Below are 16,611 nucleotides of genomic sequence, written 5' to 3'. Positions count from 1 at the left end.
TGTTCAGTGGAAAAAAGAAAAAAAAATAGTTGCCATAGTTACACCACTTGTCATGATGCTTATCATGTCTGTGGAATAACGAGCCTTATATTAAATCTGTACTCTTATTAATATCAGCTGCTAAACATTTCCAGGATATTTGAAATCAAGACTTTCTGCAAAAAAATTAAATGTTGATTGCAGCAAAATGGTACTGTTTAACCATGCAGCTCAAGTGTAATTTTGTTAGACACTTTATTACAGAATTATATACCATGAATAAATTTTCCAGTGAATTTAGCCACTTTGCACTTCATGAACATTCTTGATATTTCTGTTAAGATGTTTGTTACTTGCAACTCTGCCAACTAGCTTGAGCAGACCAGCTTGAAGAAAAGGAGGGGAGTTCTTTTAGCTGAGGAAGCACACCTTGTCAGTGGTGTGGCATTGCATGGGCTCCATGCTGCAGTAATTCAGACTTCCCAGGTGCGAGGGGTGAAGGCTGTGATTGCACAGTGTTTATCAAGGGAAATTCATCTCTTCAGAGGAGAGGATGCACCAAGTAAGAACCAGTTACCCACGGGATGCTGAAGTGTTTGTTCAGTCTTCTCTGTCATGTTTTTTCTGGAAATAACAAATAGAACAATAAATATGACACTTACTGTTATTTAAAATAAAACTATGACCTGTTTCTCTAACACAGGGAGGTTGTACTCAGTGCAACCTTGTCATTCATGTCCAAGGATAGTTCAAGATTAACAGTCCTTTGGCGAGATGTTGTTTTTCTCCCCTTGCCTGGTTCCCTCGTCGTGCACAGCAGCAGCAGGGCTGTGCTTTGCTCAGAGACATGAGTGATGGCCTGAACGGGCAGTTTATTGACTGAGAAATTGACTTAGACAGAACCCAAATACTGCAAAAGTTTTCTCTCCGGATGTCATCTTGGTTTCAGTTTTCTATTGAAAAATAGCACGTCTTACCAGATTGTGAGAGGTACAGGTCTGCGTCTGACTGAGTTGTGTAATTGAAATGGGTTGGTCAGTTGGACTCAGGTCCTAGCAAGGCTTTTGGTTTGGCACTGCAGAGAGACACAGCCTCTGCATTCAGAGTAGGGACATGTGCTGGTCTGTAGGGGAAAAAAAAAATGGAAATAACAAAGTAATGGAATTGCTTGTAATTCGTTAAATGAGTAAACAGAAAATACCTTTGTAATTTAACTTGGTATGAAACCCATCACTGAATGCAGTTGGAGAAAAAAAAATTGAAAAAAACATTGTTCGATCCTATGTTCCTGCTGTTTGGCAACTGCACAGAATTTTGGTTTCTTTAATTTTAATTTTTTTTATTAAGTAAGTACAATTATTAATTATAAAAACATTTTTGATTCTTTGATCCTTGAGTAGATAAACTAGCTAGGTAAGTAGAGCTGTATTTACTGAATACTTGTGGAAGTAAGAAAATCATTGTGTGATTACTTTATAACCGTTTATTTGCTTGTGTATCTCCTTGTGTCAAAACCCAGGGCCCTGTGCGGCGAAGTGCTGGCGTGTGGTGTGGGCAGGGGCTGGCTGAGAAGTGCTGTTAGGGCAGGGGGGCAGACAGGGGCTTGAGTGGTTGCTGGGTTTGGGTTTTTTTGGTTATTGCCCCCTACGTGGCGAGAAGGGAGCAATGGAGCAATGCTTCGCAGGGTTCCCGGGCGGTGATGGGCCCGTGCAGGCAGCTGGGAGGGCTCCCTGGTGCAGAGGGCAGCCACAGAGCCCCGGGGCCGTGCCGAGGGGCAGGGAAGGGGCAGCAGAGAGGATGGGGCAGCAGCACGAGGCGGTGGAGAACGTTTAGGAGCCAGTTCAGGAACAAAGTCAAGAGGTAAAGAGGAATCGTTTTCCTATAGCTCTGACTTCAGGACTCCTTTGGGATATTTTAGAAGATCACTCAGGTCATAATTTTAATTATGTTTCATGCAAACTGTTTTCACACTTGGCTTTAACAGCTCTCAATAGAGCCTGGCTTTCCAGGTAAGATAACCAAAGTACTATTAATTACTTTGTTTTAAGCAGGTGAAAATAATTTGCTACTATTTGTTATCTTTCTGGTCCACAGCATTCAAATGGAAACATTTTAAATGTAGTTTAAATTAGTATGTTTTCTGTATTGTCAGCTCCAATTAAGGAATAATATGAATTGGCTTTTTTTTTTTTTTTCCCCTGCCATAATCTCATAAAGATTTGGAAACACGTTTCCTAAGACCCTGTGTGCCTTCGCAGGTACGCGGTGGGGCTGTTGCACGCTCCCACCCGCAGTGAAGTGCTGTGCATTCAGTTGATGCGAAGGCTGGGGCAGCACCGGCTGCCCGACGGGCATCAGCTCCCGGCTGCGGGGGTGTGCCCCCGGCTCAGCCCCTGTGCATTGCACCCCAAAGCGCAGACGTAAACGTGGTTGTTCCTCGTGCCAGGTCTTCTTTAAGCCTCTCCACAATTGTTCATTTGCTGGAAGCATTGATAAGATTTTCTGCTTTTTGTGCTGTGATCCCAGTGTTGCAGATACTTTCAGACTTCACCTGATCCAGAGTTTTTATCTGCCAAGCAGGCAAGCAGGAGACAGGAGAAAGGTGCAGCCAGACGCACCAAAGATGGGTGCTCTTCAGTGGTACAAGGCTTTGTTGATTTTAGCTTTTATTTAGAAGGGTAAAACTAATCCTTTCCTATTACAGTCTTACTACCTGACTCAAAACTTCAATTGTGGTTATCTTTCCAGCAAAAACATGATGATTTTTCAGGCCATAAACAGAATGGCTGTGGCTCATTGGGTCTGTTCATTGACTCAAAGTCATGTTTTATGTTAACAGCTTAGATGGCAATATTGACAACAATCTCTAAATTTATCTCTGAAGGCACCCACCTTGGTAATACCTTGTGAAGCAGTCAAAGGTGTGGCTGAGAGGGCTGATAGTGGGTTTGTCACTGCGGGTAGTTTCAATTATCCTTCCAGCTTAATGCAAGGAGTTTATCGATGCTGAGTTATCAGTGTAAGCAGTGCAGAGGCAGGGAAATAAATGACGTGCTTTTTGTTTTTTTTCAGAGGACTACCACTTTCACTGGTAAATATTCATACGTGACGAATGCCATATCTCACCACTGCAGAGGGGGAATGTGTGTCACACACCCTGTTTGTGGCCTGGTTTTAGAGCTCGTAAGAATTAGTACAGGTACATATCTTGGTACCATTTTTCAGAGGAGTGCATTCCCTTGGATGATCAGTTTTGCCCTTACTGTGGGCATGTCTCCCATCAGAGGCCATTTGATTCTGGTGATGCTCCTCAGTGACGTGCTTTGCCCAGGAGCAGGACCCAGCCCTTTAGGTCCTTTAGGTGCCGGCAGGCTGGCGGTGGGGCAGAAGGGCTGTGGGGTGCACGGCTGAAGACGTGGCTTGAAAACCACCAGAAACATAAATGCGCTTCCCGTGTCCAAGTGGAAAAGTGCTCTAGAAGCATCGTAAGAAACCAGTAACTTCGCACATTATTTTATACTGTACTGTAAATTTTTAGGGCCAGCAATACTGGCTCTGGTGACACCAGCGGGTGCTTTGCCCGCCATTTTTATGGGAGCAGGATCTCAGCCACGCAGTGCAATGCCACTCCTGCCTGTGGAGTTCGAGCTTAGCTAGGAGCTCCCCATCACACTGGCTTAAAAATGGAAGTGTATGTTTTGTGCTACATCCTACAGGATTTTTCCTTACTTGTCTTTATAAGACAGCTTCAGTTTAATGTCCAGAGAGCAGTGTTTCGAAGTGTAATGGTTACCCTGTGCCATTAGGCAAAACTTCCCAGCACACAGGGCTGTATTGCTTTCCTCTGACTCAGGAGAAGCACGGCTTTGCAGCCAATGCATGAGCCAGAGTTCATTGTTTATCCACTATACTGGGTGGAATGTGCTCAACTTTCAAATAAGCAATTCATTCTTTCCCTTTTCTAAAGAGGTAAGTGCCATGTGCAATGCTGTGTACTGACTTTGCAGAGTAATCTTTACATCATTTTGTGGATTTTAAGGTGATCAGTATGATAAGCTTCCCATCCTTTCTGGGACTCATTGTAGGAAAGCCTGCTTCACTGAAATTAATGGATATTATTATACTCAAAACGAAGTCAGAATTTTCTAGCTTTGTGCTGTAGTGCAAGCATCTTTCTAATACAATCGCTTTTCCTACGTTGTCTGAGCTTAAAGTTTCTTCATCCCTATCGAGGTAGAAGTTCAAGAGCAGTGTAATACATTTGCAGAATGACAAGGCAAACTCATACTTTATGTGCTCAAACCCTAACGAGCTGTCTTAGGCTATAAGAATGTCATGTCATTGCCACTTTGACCTGAACTGATTTCTATCATTATGCTGTTATCTCACCCAAGAACTGCTTCTATTATTCTTCCCATTGGATACATTCTCTGTTCACACAAAAAGTACATCATAAAATAACCTGGTGAATTAACAACATACACCTCTGATAGCAGCTACTACTTGAAAGCCTTATAAGCTAAAATGGACTTTTGTTTAAAGAAAAACCTACTTCAAATCCAAGTGTGCCCTGGGGAACTGGCAAGGTCGTACTCTTGCTTCCTATTAAATCCTTCTGGGAACTTCAAAGCAATCCTCGTTAAAAGAACCCATTATATTGGATATTTGTAATTGTTACTTATGGCCCTGGCGCTACTCTGCACAATATTTTGCCAGTCCCCTGGGTTCAAGGCTCACTTCAAGTGTTATATCATTCACTTGACTAGCTATGCAGTCTGAGTTTGCTTAGGGGCTGCATGATAGACAGGGTAAATATCCATTTCTAAAAGGGATAATAATAAGAAAACCCTAAAGGTAAGATGTAGCCCTGGTTAGAATATGAGGAATTTAGAAGTGACAGCTGTGTAAAGTGACAGCTGTGTGAATGCTTGTTGGATAGAAATATACCTGCAGCGTTTGCCCAGTCCTGCTCTGAACAACACATTTGCATGCATATGCATAAACATAATTATTCTAATAATATGAAGTAACTGTATTGTTATTAGTTGCATTGTCAACACTGCAGAGGTGAGCCCAGGTTATCAAGTGTGCATAAAGCAGCAGTGCAGGATCGCTCAGGCTGTTATTTCTGATTGTGCTCTCCTGGCGTTAATCACTTAGTCAAGATTTCTGGGCGCCGGTGTTCACCTTATGGTCTCCCTCTGAGGAAGGAGCTTATAAACATTATCAGTGTTTTCCAGATTGGAAGCAATGACATCTGAGTGGCATTTGGTGATGGAACCAGATAGATGGGCTGGATGTCTGGCTTCCAGCCACCTTGGTCACATCAGTGGAGTGGAGCCAGTAGAGGATCTGGCCCTGTCTTCCTAAATTAGTGTGTGTGCACGTGTGGGGGAGGCTGAGGGGTGGTTGGTTTGGGGTTTTTTTTTCCAGCATTTGACATTTTTGTGACAGCTCGTTAGACTTCGAACCTTAAGCACTATGTTGCATGTCTGTGCTAGGTAAAAACTTGTCCATATGGCCCAACCTGACTTGCAATGATTTCAGCCAGCCTTGGGATTTGCTTCCCTGCTTCCCATCCCACCAGATGACCTCTGCAGTGTTAAATCCCATGCACGTGGGTCTTCCTAGCAGCAACAGGTGAATTACAACTGTGGGATACTTTAAAAAGCCACTGCCACTAGGTTGCTTTTGTTTTCCAAGAAAGGTGGGATCACTGTGCATGTTCTCCATCCCTCTCCATAGCCAAATGCAGTCAGACAAGGTCTGCTGGGCTTGCAGCGGGAGCACTGCTCGGTGGGGGCTGCCCAGGAGCTCCCAGAACGTTCTGCAGGCTCAGCCTAGCTGGTGGGGTTGGCGGCACACGTCTCTGGCAAGCGGTGTCAGGCACAGCAGTTTCTCTGGATCGAGGTGTTGACCAGAATGTCGCGTTGCCAACACAGACTGAGCCCCAGAGGCAGCTGGGCAGTTGTCTTCCCAGCCGCTGGGCTGAGACGGGGCTGCCACAGGTCTGGCAGTGCTGGTCCTGCCCGTTCACGTGGTGGCACCAGGTCGCAGGGGGACAATGGGCCTGCACAGAGCAGGGCGGCCTCTGCAGCCAGCCAGGTTCTGCAAATGTAATTGCGTTTTCTTGCAAATGTATGGAAGCAGAAAATGAGACAGTCATATTGTGAAAACTGAAGAAAATATCTGAGTATGTATTTATACTTTTTAAAGCCAGCCAAGTTATTTGTTCTGCATTTATCCAATGAACTTAGTTGTTGGGATTTTTTTCCAGTTAAAATCTGCAGGACTTTTTATTACTCATATGCACCTATCAGCTGTCCTTCATTCGTTTGAAGAGTTTGGCTTCAGGAACCTTACTCTATGACTTTTTTTTTTTTTTTTTTTTTTTTTTAAACAAGATTTTCATCTTCATTACTACACAGATGTTTTTCTTCCACCCTGCTAGCGGGAGTCTCCCAGATAATGCATCCTGTAGGAAACAGCAGGAGCACCCACAGCACACGCTGCCTGCTGCGGCAGGGTGACCCTGGGGGGGCACAGGCATGGCTGAGGGGTGACATTTCTTAGGCTGCAGTTTGCACATGTCTTGCAGTGCTGTCCTTTGAATACTGCAGCTGATCTGATGAATCTCAGCAAAGCCAAAACAAATTATCACGATGGCACAGGGAATTCTTTGACGGCAAACTTGTCTTTCAAGGAACATCTGAAGGAAATTTTCAGATTACCTTTGGAAAATTTTTACAGCCATTCCTAAAACCTGGCACTTTTTCTTATTTTGGTGGTAATCACCTGGAAACCTACAGCATTTCAGTTAAAATGAATAAAACTCAAGAGGAGATTAGCACTAAAAAAATGTCTAGGTTCTTAAAAAAGGCAAAAAGCCAAAGAGGAGGAGCTCCTGCAGGGACTGCCCGCCGGCGCCGAGTGCGGGGAGAATGGCATCCTCTCCCCAGGCCTGGGGTCCATTGCTGTTGAATCCAGGTACAAAGGCAAACGTCAGTTTAGCACGTAAGTAGGTTTTAAAGTTATCTCCACAGAAGAATCATGGATGAACATAAAGAAGCAGGCCATCAGCAGCAGGAAAGGCGAGGATGTGGTGGGGCAATGCTGCTGGAAGTGAGGTCTGGCTTTTTGGTACGCCAGGCAATCTGCAGCTTTTAAATTTTTATTTTTTTTCTTCTTGCAGCAGATTTTCTTTTTATTTTTCCCATGAAGCAACACAGCTGTGAATGCTCCCCTCTTCCCCAGGAGAAGGTTTCTGCTGTATGAGCTGCAACATACAGAGTAAGACGTGCCATCATCGTGTGCACAGGGACAGAGCAAGGATGGGTCGGTGCGCAGCAGACATGGGGCTGTCGGATCAAAGCTGCAATTTAGACACACATGGCCATAATTAAACTCCAGCAGCTACTTTGATTGAGCTGAAGGCCAAAATCCTATAGAAGATTGTGGCTTTAGTGCCTCTGCAAAGCTGATCAAGCTGGCCCTGATCACAGTTGCTGATATCTCAGACTTTCTTCTGATGGGTAATCTGTGATGGGAATGCAGTCAGAAAGTAGTGGTGTGGTAACTGGGAGAACTGGTGGTACTCCCAGCAGGCTGAAAGATGGCTGTGGCAGCTCTGCAGACAGTGGTGCCGCTTCCATCCAGGAAAGCATCTGCTTATTAGCAAGCTAAATTAAGAAAATAAAGTTTCTGTGAAGAGCTGATGGCCTTTTACATTGAACTCCTGCACCTATAGAGGAGAAGAGATGCACAAACCTTATTTGGTTCCTTCAGGAATGACCCTGCAAGCCCAGACTGAAGTTCTGGAAGAACCAGTACTATGAGTGTGGGGGTTTTGGTCTGGTGTTAACATAAATCTGCTGGAGAAAGAATCAGTGATGGATGAAGAGGATGACTAAGCCTTCCACAGTGTTCAGCTTTTCTTGTGACTTTTCTCCAGAGGGGAATAACCGAATCACGTGAGCTGCACTACTTGTAGGAAATTAATCAGAAATCTCAGTGAAGCAGCAACAGGCCTTGTGCAAACCCAGCGCTGGAGCAGGTCTGCACCGGAGCAGGTCATCCCTGCCGTAACCGGGATGCTAGTCACGCTCGGGCTGGCGCTGACCCGACACGGTCTCATGGTCCTCGCCACCGCAGCACCTAACTGAACTTGTCACACAGAGACACGGAAAAGCTCCTTTACATTACAAGCAAATTTGTGGTGCAAATGTGTCCGGACTCGCATAATCCACCCGAAAAGGTAGTGGTTGCTAAGCGACACGGCCCTGTTCTCTTTTTATGCCATTTTAGTTCCTTCTCAGCTTTATGTTCCATGTCTAGGGCTGCTTAATTTGATCCTATTTGCAGTGACAATTTAGGGTCTTGTGCCTTGGATACCAATTCACACAGAATGTACCAATCATCACACTTGAAAATCACATTTGTTTTTGGAGCTGGTGAAACCAGAGTGGAACCCGGGGTTTATTTTCTGCCAGAGGGGCGTTCCCGAGGCCGTGTGGTACCAACCTCACACCGTTATCTCCCCCCACCTGCCCTCCATCCTCCCGGACCACTCGTTGATGGCATGTAATGAATTCATTACACTGTTCACAGATTCTGTCTCTTCTAGAGAATTAACCTGCCTCAGGCCTCTCTCACTCACTCCGTGTGTGTTTGCCGCTGTTGTAACATGCAGAGCATCCTTCTCCAAAATCTGAACCCGCATTTCCCAGGTGTTGGTTTGGTGAAACTACTGATGGGGCAGAGTGGGCTAGATGGGAGGGGTAGGGCAATTGCAAAAATGGGGATGTGAAATCAGTAGCATTAACAATGTGTGATATCCAGCTGAACTAAAGAAAAGTTATTTTTTTATAGAGGCAAATATTTGCATCTCTTACAAAGAGGTTGTGGCAAGGTGGGGGTTCCAGGTGTCTTGACTTTCTCCCGGATAGCCCCCCATCAGAGAATATCCTTGCATGGTCTAGTGTTTGTCTGGAAATGCAGTTATTGACCTGATGCCTATCGAGATTCTATGCTGACATCATTCTCAATACTGGGCAAAAATAAGAAGGAAAAGGAATTTACCAGAGCAAAGGAGAGGGATGAAGTCTTATTAAGGAATTTGAAGCATATATATGTAAAAAAAGGTAAGGAAAAGACAAACTTGAAATATAACTGACACCACCCACTTACATTCTGGTTTTGATTTTCTAGCATTTCAGGGAGATTACAAGCAGCGTTAGTAATGCATGCCATAGTACACAGTGTGTCGCAAGAGTAGCAAAAGGAGTATGAGCGGTGACTGTAAATCTATACAATTCTATTACATAATTGTTTTTGCTATTAATTTTTGAAGTGTCTTTCTAAGTATTCCTGGCTTCTTGTTATGGTGTTCTGTATAACGTTTTCTTTCAGTCCTGCCTCTGGCCCATTCTCTCGGCTGGGTACTTCAGCAGTCGCTAAGAGCAGGCAATCCAGCTGTCCTGCCGGGAGAAGCCAGAGGGCCATGGCCATCAGAAGTGATGTAGGGATGGTCAGAGAAGTTTATTGGGGTTGCTCATGCCTCAGTCAGTGCTTCAACATGAGTATTGTTCATCTTGGAGGTTACATCATAGTCGCTGCTGTATTTTTGTTGGCTCAGGTTTGATAAGACTGCACAAATAGGAAGAAATCATTCCTGCAGCGCTGATCGTCCGAGCAGGACGGTGTCCCCTGGCTGGCACACCAAACACGACAGAGCCCGAGCGTGCGGCTGGGTGATGTGTGCCAAGGCAGGCAGATGCAATGCCAGGTGATGATGAGGGATTGCCCCTGCTAGGGGCCCTGCCCCAGCGTCTGTGGCAGAAGGGGAGAACAAACCGTCCCCTCTGAACTTGTTGCCAGGTTGCCACCAGGCTGCTTAGCTACTGGATAAATTAGTCAGGAAATAGAAATGATGTCTGTGGTGGCGTCTCCCTCCCTGTTGTCATTGTGCTCTGCTGACAAACCTCTGGGGTGGCCGAGCACCACCGCTATGTACGTCGTCCTCAGCACTAACTGTCGCTGCTTTACTGAGAGTGACAAGGGGATGCAACAGCTAAAGATGATACGATTTATGAGAAGAGAAAGCTGTAAAGCAATTACGGAGGAACACGCTTTTTGCTAATGTTACAATTGTAATCAATATATTCATACTCCATTATTAAAACATGAGGTTCTGTGTGCTAATCTACATAGAAGTCATGCAGTTCCGGCTGCAGCTCGGAGACAAACAGCTACCCACCAACACATGCAGTAACATGAAATGGGTTTTGTACACCTGTAGGCATTTATATACCAGATAAGTTGCCAATACACCATGGTACAGAGCACAGCAGGAGAGATGTGAAAATGTGATATAACAATCTATTTACATTTAGATACTAAATTTAAAATTATATTATTTTCTCCAAGCTTCGTTCCATGTGTTGGGTCCTGAGTGAACCTGTAGAATCATTTAGGACTGTTACTTTCATCTATTTCTCATATATATTCCCCGATTTAAAGGCAGCAGAGCATATGGATAGCTCTGTTTTTCAGGCACAGAGATGGAGGAGGAGCCACATGCATCCATTTCCCTTTTAGATGGACTAGAAGTAGGATTTAATAATCAGCCGCTGTTTCGCTTGGCATGAATGATACAGGTTTCTAAGCAAGAATTAAGAAAATGAAAAAGAGGGGGTAAGCGTAATCTGCCACAGTGACTAGAAAGGAAATCGGAGCTCAAGTTCGAGACTCATAACCATCACGATATTGGTCCTTGCTCAGTGCTGGAATTACTCAGATCATGTTTCATACATTTGATAGCTCAAGATGCCTGTGGGCTGTAATAAAATTTATTTCTTGCACTGTAAATCTTTTCTCTTTAAGCATGGAAGAGGTTACAAATGTGCATAAAATTGAAGTGAAAGTGATTAAATCTCACTCTGAGCAAGTATTGACAGATCTGCCTTGCTTTTGGATGCTGTGGGAGCTTCTTTCTTCGTGGCCCATTCTCAAGATAATGAAAACCAGTCAAGTGATGAAACTTATATATCCAAGAGGATTTTTGCATTGGCATGTTTGTTTTTAATATGTTGTTGGCACAGAGATGCAGTTACTTCAAATCTTGTTACTCACTTCTGAAAGGGGATGGGTGTAGGCTATCACTGCCCCCCACTGCCTGTTGGTGAGCTGAAAAGGAAAGGGGTTCAATTAATTGTTGCACTTTAACAAAACATTGGTTATTTTCCACGTGCAGATAGGCAGGTTGTCTTCGTCTGGGTTGTGGTGCTGCAGGCTGCCTGCGGGTGTCTTGAAATGGATGCTTGCAAGGGAGGAAGGTGGGATGCATTTATGGAGAATGGGAGAAGACATGGCACATAACTGAGAGGACATAGCTGATATGGTTGTCAGTATCTTGTACACAGTCACATCCTTAAAATTAATGCCATGCTATGAAGTGTCAAGCTCGTGATGGCCAAGGTGCCTTCTTTATGCTTCCATTGGTCCAGGTGCCAAGAAATTAAGCGCCTGTCCTGTCTCAGCCCATCTTGGAAGCCATTGCTCTTGCTTCTTGGTTTTTCAAAGCTCCTGATTACTTTCAAATTGAGAGTACATGGAATACTCATAAAACCAGAAGACTAACAGCAATGTCAGCAGCACAAGGGAGATGTGATAATTGCACTTTCCTTCTATCCAGTACCGTGTGTTAGCAGTGACGCAATACTGCACTTCATCACTCCGTGCATCCCTGCAGCAGATCTACCTAACCTTTCTGAAGTGTGACAGCCTAGGCTGGGTTCCACCATAACGTGAAGAAAACAATTTTCTTTTCAAGCAAAAAAAGTTAAGGCAAAATAATGGGAGCTGCAGAACCCTGTGCTGCACTCCGCTTGCCAAGTGAGTGTGGTGTGGTTACCTATGGCTGGACTGAACCTTGGAGACTGTTTCCAGTACAGGGGTCCTGTCTGTATATGTGAGATTGTATTCTTTGGTATTCCTCTTACTAATTTCTTAACCAGAAGAGTTGTTGCTCTTCACCACTAATTATCGGAAAAGGGCGCTTGTCACTGATAGCCACACGTAAGCTCTTTCTAAATAGAAAGGTCCCCTTTATTCCAGCAAATTATATGGTGCAAATGCCTCCAGAGCACAACTGTTTGCAAATATGAAATATGCAGGCAGTCAATATCTAGGATGTTTCCTTTCTACATGGCAGTTTGCACTTAAGAATAGCCAGCAGCCCACATCTGCCCAGTGGCTGGCTTGTTCCTGCATGGTGACCTCAGGAACAGGGGATGCAGCTGGTCCCTGTACAGAAGGTGTAGTCCAGTATTTCAGATTCTGCATGCCACAGCTGTTGGCCCGCCTCCAGTGCATCTAAGTCAATGGCCACCTGAGGTTGACATAATTATATGTATATTAATTAACATTTATATGTTATTTGCAAGAGGACAATCTGTTTCCACTGTTGGAAAGCCGTCATCCATTAACACTAACAGCAACAGAGCGTATGAGATCGGTATCTATTTTCCATTTGAAGAACAGGGAACTATCATGTATCGTGGATTAAAGCATAGTGGATTCTGGTAATGCTGATGTTTCATTAGCATTCGCCATTTTCATGTAAATTAATTTCTTTGAAGAAAATCAAATCCATACCTGGCCCTAATTGCCAATGATAATGATGAGCTGAGACTCAGTAGAGATTCATTATCGAGGTAGGCTGGCTGTCTCCTGAAGTCTTGAAATCAAGACTGGATGCTTCTGGAAGTTATGCATCAGCTGAGCATCCAGTTCCCGGAGTTAGTGCAGGGACAGAGCTGCAAAATGCACCAGCTACATAACAAGAGACATGATCTCCTCTGGCCTAACAGCCTTTAAAACCAAAGAAGCTTGTCTGTCCTCTCCTAAAATTACCATGAAGCTTTTATTGATCATTTTATCTAAATTATGGATGATGCTTTTGTCAACTACATTATTCTTGTAAAGCAGAGCTGTGCCAAAGATAACTAGTGTCTAAGGTTCAGATGCACGGAGCCCATCTTTTCACAGAGAGGTTACAGAAGTCCATGCTATCAACAATATTTCTTGGCCAAATTCATTTGGCACTGGTGTTTCGTTGTCACATTGAAAATGAGAAATGAGCTGCTGTGGTTGAATTTGTGAGAAAACTCATCAAGTAAAATTATCAGGTTTGCTGAAAGGTAGAGTAAAAGCCCTGCGAGCATTAGAGGGGTTGACATGATATGAACCAGCAGTGGAGAGTATCAAAATCTCCTTCTCTGTCATAGGAATTCTGCTGCTATTTGGAATTGGAGCATGTAATGGATAAAGCTGAAGTATATCACAAAATAATACATGTAATTACTTTGCAACCTGTTTCCTGATGATACATTTTTTTTCCAGCTGCATTTTACCTCTCTTCAGCATTTAATAGCATACCTCAGTTTATTGAATATTTGCAGTCTAGCCTTGAAGGATAATGAGTTTTATCTTGCCATGTGTTGAACACCTTCACGTCCAAGAGAAGTTAATAGGAACTGAAGGTGATCAGCGTTTCGTGGGATCAGGCTTTGATTGATCAGACTCTGGTCGGGAACACGGTGAAAGAGCTGAATTAGGGTTTCAGAATAACACTGCAAAGTGCTGGAGTTACACAGGAGGTTCTTAAATTGCAGCCTTGAAAATACCTAGCAGTAAAATTGTCTTTGCCAGTAAAAAAAGATAGTGACCACCATGAAAAAAAAAAACCCCACTTACATTAGACTGTGCTCCCCTGCATTATACTTTCAAAATATTCTGAATTGTTGGTGAGGAGCCTGTCCTTATTTAAGCAAATGTTTCGGAAAAGCAGGCCACATGAGAAGTTGGTAGTGGTCTCTGGTTAATACTGCTTCATGGCCAGCCCCAAGGCGGGGGATGCTCCGGAGGGCTGGCGGACCTCTGCTCCCCCAGGGCGGGGCAGTGGTGGAGCTCAGCAGCCCCCAGAAATCAGCGTATTCCTTTCTCTTCTCTTCCAAATGTATATTTGCCTGGGGCGTGCACTGAGGATCAGGTTTGTTTATATATTCAGGTTTTCTGTGTATGACTGATTATGATTCACATTAATGTATTTTGCTGAATCCAAGTTACTCAAAAAACCCACAGATGCTTTTTAAGAATACTTGATAATAACAGCAATGTCTGGTAATTGTAACCTTTTGAGAATATCCATTAGCTTAAACTGGTCTCATGGTAACTCAGTGAGTTAGAATATTAGATTTTAATCTTTACTCCAAAAGCATACGTACTTTTCACACTTTTCTTTCTTTCTTTTTTTTTTTTTTGGAAGTAAGTGGGAAAAGGCCTTTTCTGTATTCATTGGAACACAGTTCAATATAAAATCTCCTAAGTCCAGTACATGCAGTTACATTCTAGTTACAGAATTTGCATATAAATAGTGATGTTTTTGTTGATGTGCCTGATGGGAGACCATGTCATCAGTTGATAAGTCCCTAATCTGCCAGCGCTTCAAAGTATTGCAGGATATTTTGCTTTCTATTCAGCTGCAAATATTTGCAATTTTTACTGACAGAAATGTGTAGTGTTGCTCACAAAGTCATTACTGACTGGTTTTAATTATTTCTGTTTGCAAACAGATTTCATTTGAAGGTCATAATTAGGAAAGCTTCATCTCCGCATTGAAAAATTCTCAGAAGTCATAAAACTTGCATAAGAATAACTTTACCCATGAGAAAAGCCAGGTTCAGCCAAGGAGATTTAAGCGTTGGAGAGAATGTCACTGTTGTGGGTTTTTTTAAAAAAAAGAAATTTTAATGGGATGTGGTTACGGTTCCTCAGCAGTGAAGTCATACAGAGTGCAAGAGTATAACAAAATCAATCAATAGTAGTTCTGTTTATAGCAATAGCTGGAACTGGCAACACGGCTCTGGCTGATGTCATGGCCAGCTGCCTGGAGCCGGGTCCGCGAGCACAGGCTGTGCGGAGGGAGGATGCTCACTGGGATGCGGGAGCCCCCGCGCATCCCTGCCTGCAGCCGCAGCTCCCGGACCAGCAGCCAGCCCTTCCCGAGGGGCCCTGGCTGTCGGTGTTTCTGACCATTCTCTGGTTTTCTTTCAGGCCCTGCTGCAAAAAAGAAGTACGTCAGTTATAACAACCTGGTTATCTAGTGTGTTTTGCCACGTGGGGCAGAGGACGGGTGAGGATTTTCATCCACCGCTAGCGCAGAACTCCTCCCGAGCCGCGGGGTGTCCGCCCCGGGGGGAGCGAGGGCACGGCGATGCTGCGGGAAAGCGTGAGAGGAGCCCCGCGCTCCCAACGGCTGCTCCCTGAAATATCCTTCATCGCTCTGGGCTTAGTACGTCGCTGCCGTTGGCCGTGGCCTTGGACCCGCTCCGGCTGCAGGAACCGCCGTGCCCGCCGGGCCAGGCGCGGCACGGGAGAAACAGCTCCCCGGGGCAGGCTGCATCCAGCTACAAGGACTTTAAGGGGCTAATTCTGTCTTTCTATGTACTTCCAGACTGCAAGTTTTTGAACTTTCTGTACAGTTTGTGAGGATTTTTGCATATTGCCATCCATGTTGTTTCGAGGTCACTGTTTGTTTTTTGAATGCACAGTTTCATTGAGGCCCGATTCTCTCAGACTTAGCACATCAACTAAGGATTTAAAAGACCTATGAACATGACTTGTATGAGTACTATTGTATCACTGCAATCCATATACAGTATTTTTTTTAACTAAACAAAGAAAAAAAGAATTTAAAGACCAAAAACTGTGCTGGCGAAGTTAGTCCCGTCCCTCGTCCCCCCCGTCCCCCCGTTCACCACTGATGGGCTGCAGAGGAAGCAGGAAGGATTTTTGCTGAGTTTTAGTAGAGGTCTTGATATTTGGAATGCATGCCAGTAATGTATTTTATGGTACATGTTAATAATTTATGTTTGATATTTGTATTTGTGTTCTATTTTGTTATTTTATTTAAGGTATATGACTATTTTGCAATAATTTCAATAATTCTTATGATATTTGGAGGAAAGAATATGGCTTTTACATGTCTTGAGATTTTTTTCTTTGTTGATGCCCCATCATGATTGACCAGTGTGATAAGGACTTAAAAAAAGCATGTATGTTTTATACTGTTTGTAATAAGTAATTTCGTTAATATTGCTGCTTATGTGCCAATTTAGTGAAACCAATCTTTGCCGCAAACTCCTCCCTTCCTTTCCATTCTCTCGATCCTGTGATATTATCCAAGAATGTATCAATAAAGGATTTGTTTAACTTTTTTTTATTTACTCCAATAAATATATTTTTTCAGTTGTTCCCTCCCCCTTCCCCCTTGTGACTAAAGTTTGTTTCGATGATCTTCTCAGAGGTGGACATCCAAAACCCCAATGCAGAGCTACTTCAGCCTTTGTGCACAAAGAGCAGGACTGGAAAAGGTTTTGAGGAAGCTGGAAACTAACTGCAAGGGGAGAAAGTGTCTTTGTAAGCACTGGGAACTACACCAACCGCCAAAAGCCAAAGTGCAGTTGCACAAAGCCCTTCTGTCTGCGTTTGATGGTCTCCAAAGCTGCCTTCAGCTGTTGTGTCTTCTTATGACTTTGAAGGTTATTATGTTCAGTAGCACACCAGAATGCA

General features: G+C 43.9%; 1 protein-coding gene across 2 annotated transcripts in view; it reads left to right on the top strand.

Annotated features, from left to right (window-relative positions):
* The window catches only part of GRM7 (glutamate metabotropic receptor 7), a 304,194-nt gene extending 287,902 nt beyond the window's left edge, over positions 1–16,292 (top strand). For both annotated transcript variants that reach the window (XM_027790619.2, XM_055804697.1), the window contains one exon: positions 15,094–16,292. In XM_027790619.2, the coding sequence (XP_027646420.2) occupies positions 15,094–15,143 (50 nt within the window). In that variant the 3' untranslated portion in view covers positions 15,144–16,292. The remainder of the gene's footprint in view (positions 1–15,093) is intronic.
* The last annotated feature ends 319 nt before the right edge of the window (positions 16,293–16,611 follow it).

This window comes from Falco peregrinus, chromosome 5 (genome assembly GCF_023634155.1).
Source record: "Falco peregrinus isolate bFalPer1 chromosome 5, bFalPer1.pri, whole genome shotgun sequence".
Classification (NCBI taxonomy): Eukaryota; Metazoa; Chordata; class Aves; order Falconiformes; family Falconidae; genus Falco; species Falco peregrinus.
This window is presented reverse-complemented; position numbering and strand designations above follow the sequence as displayed.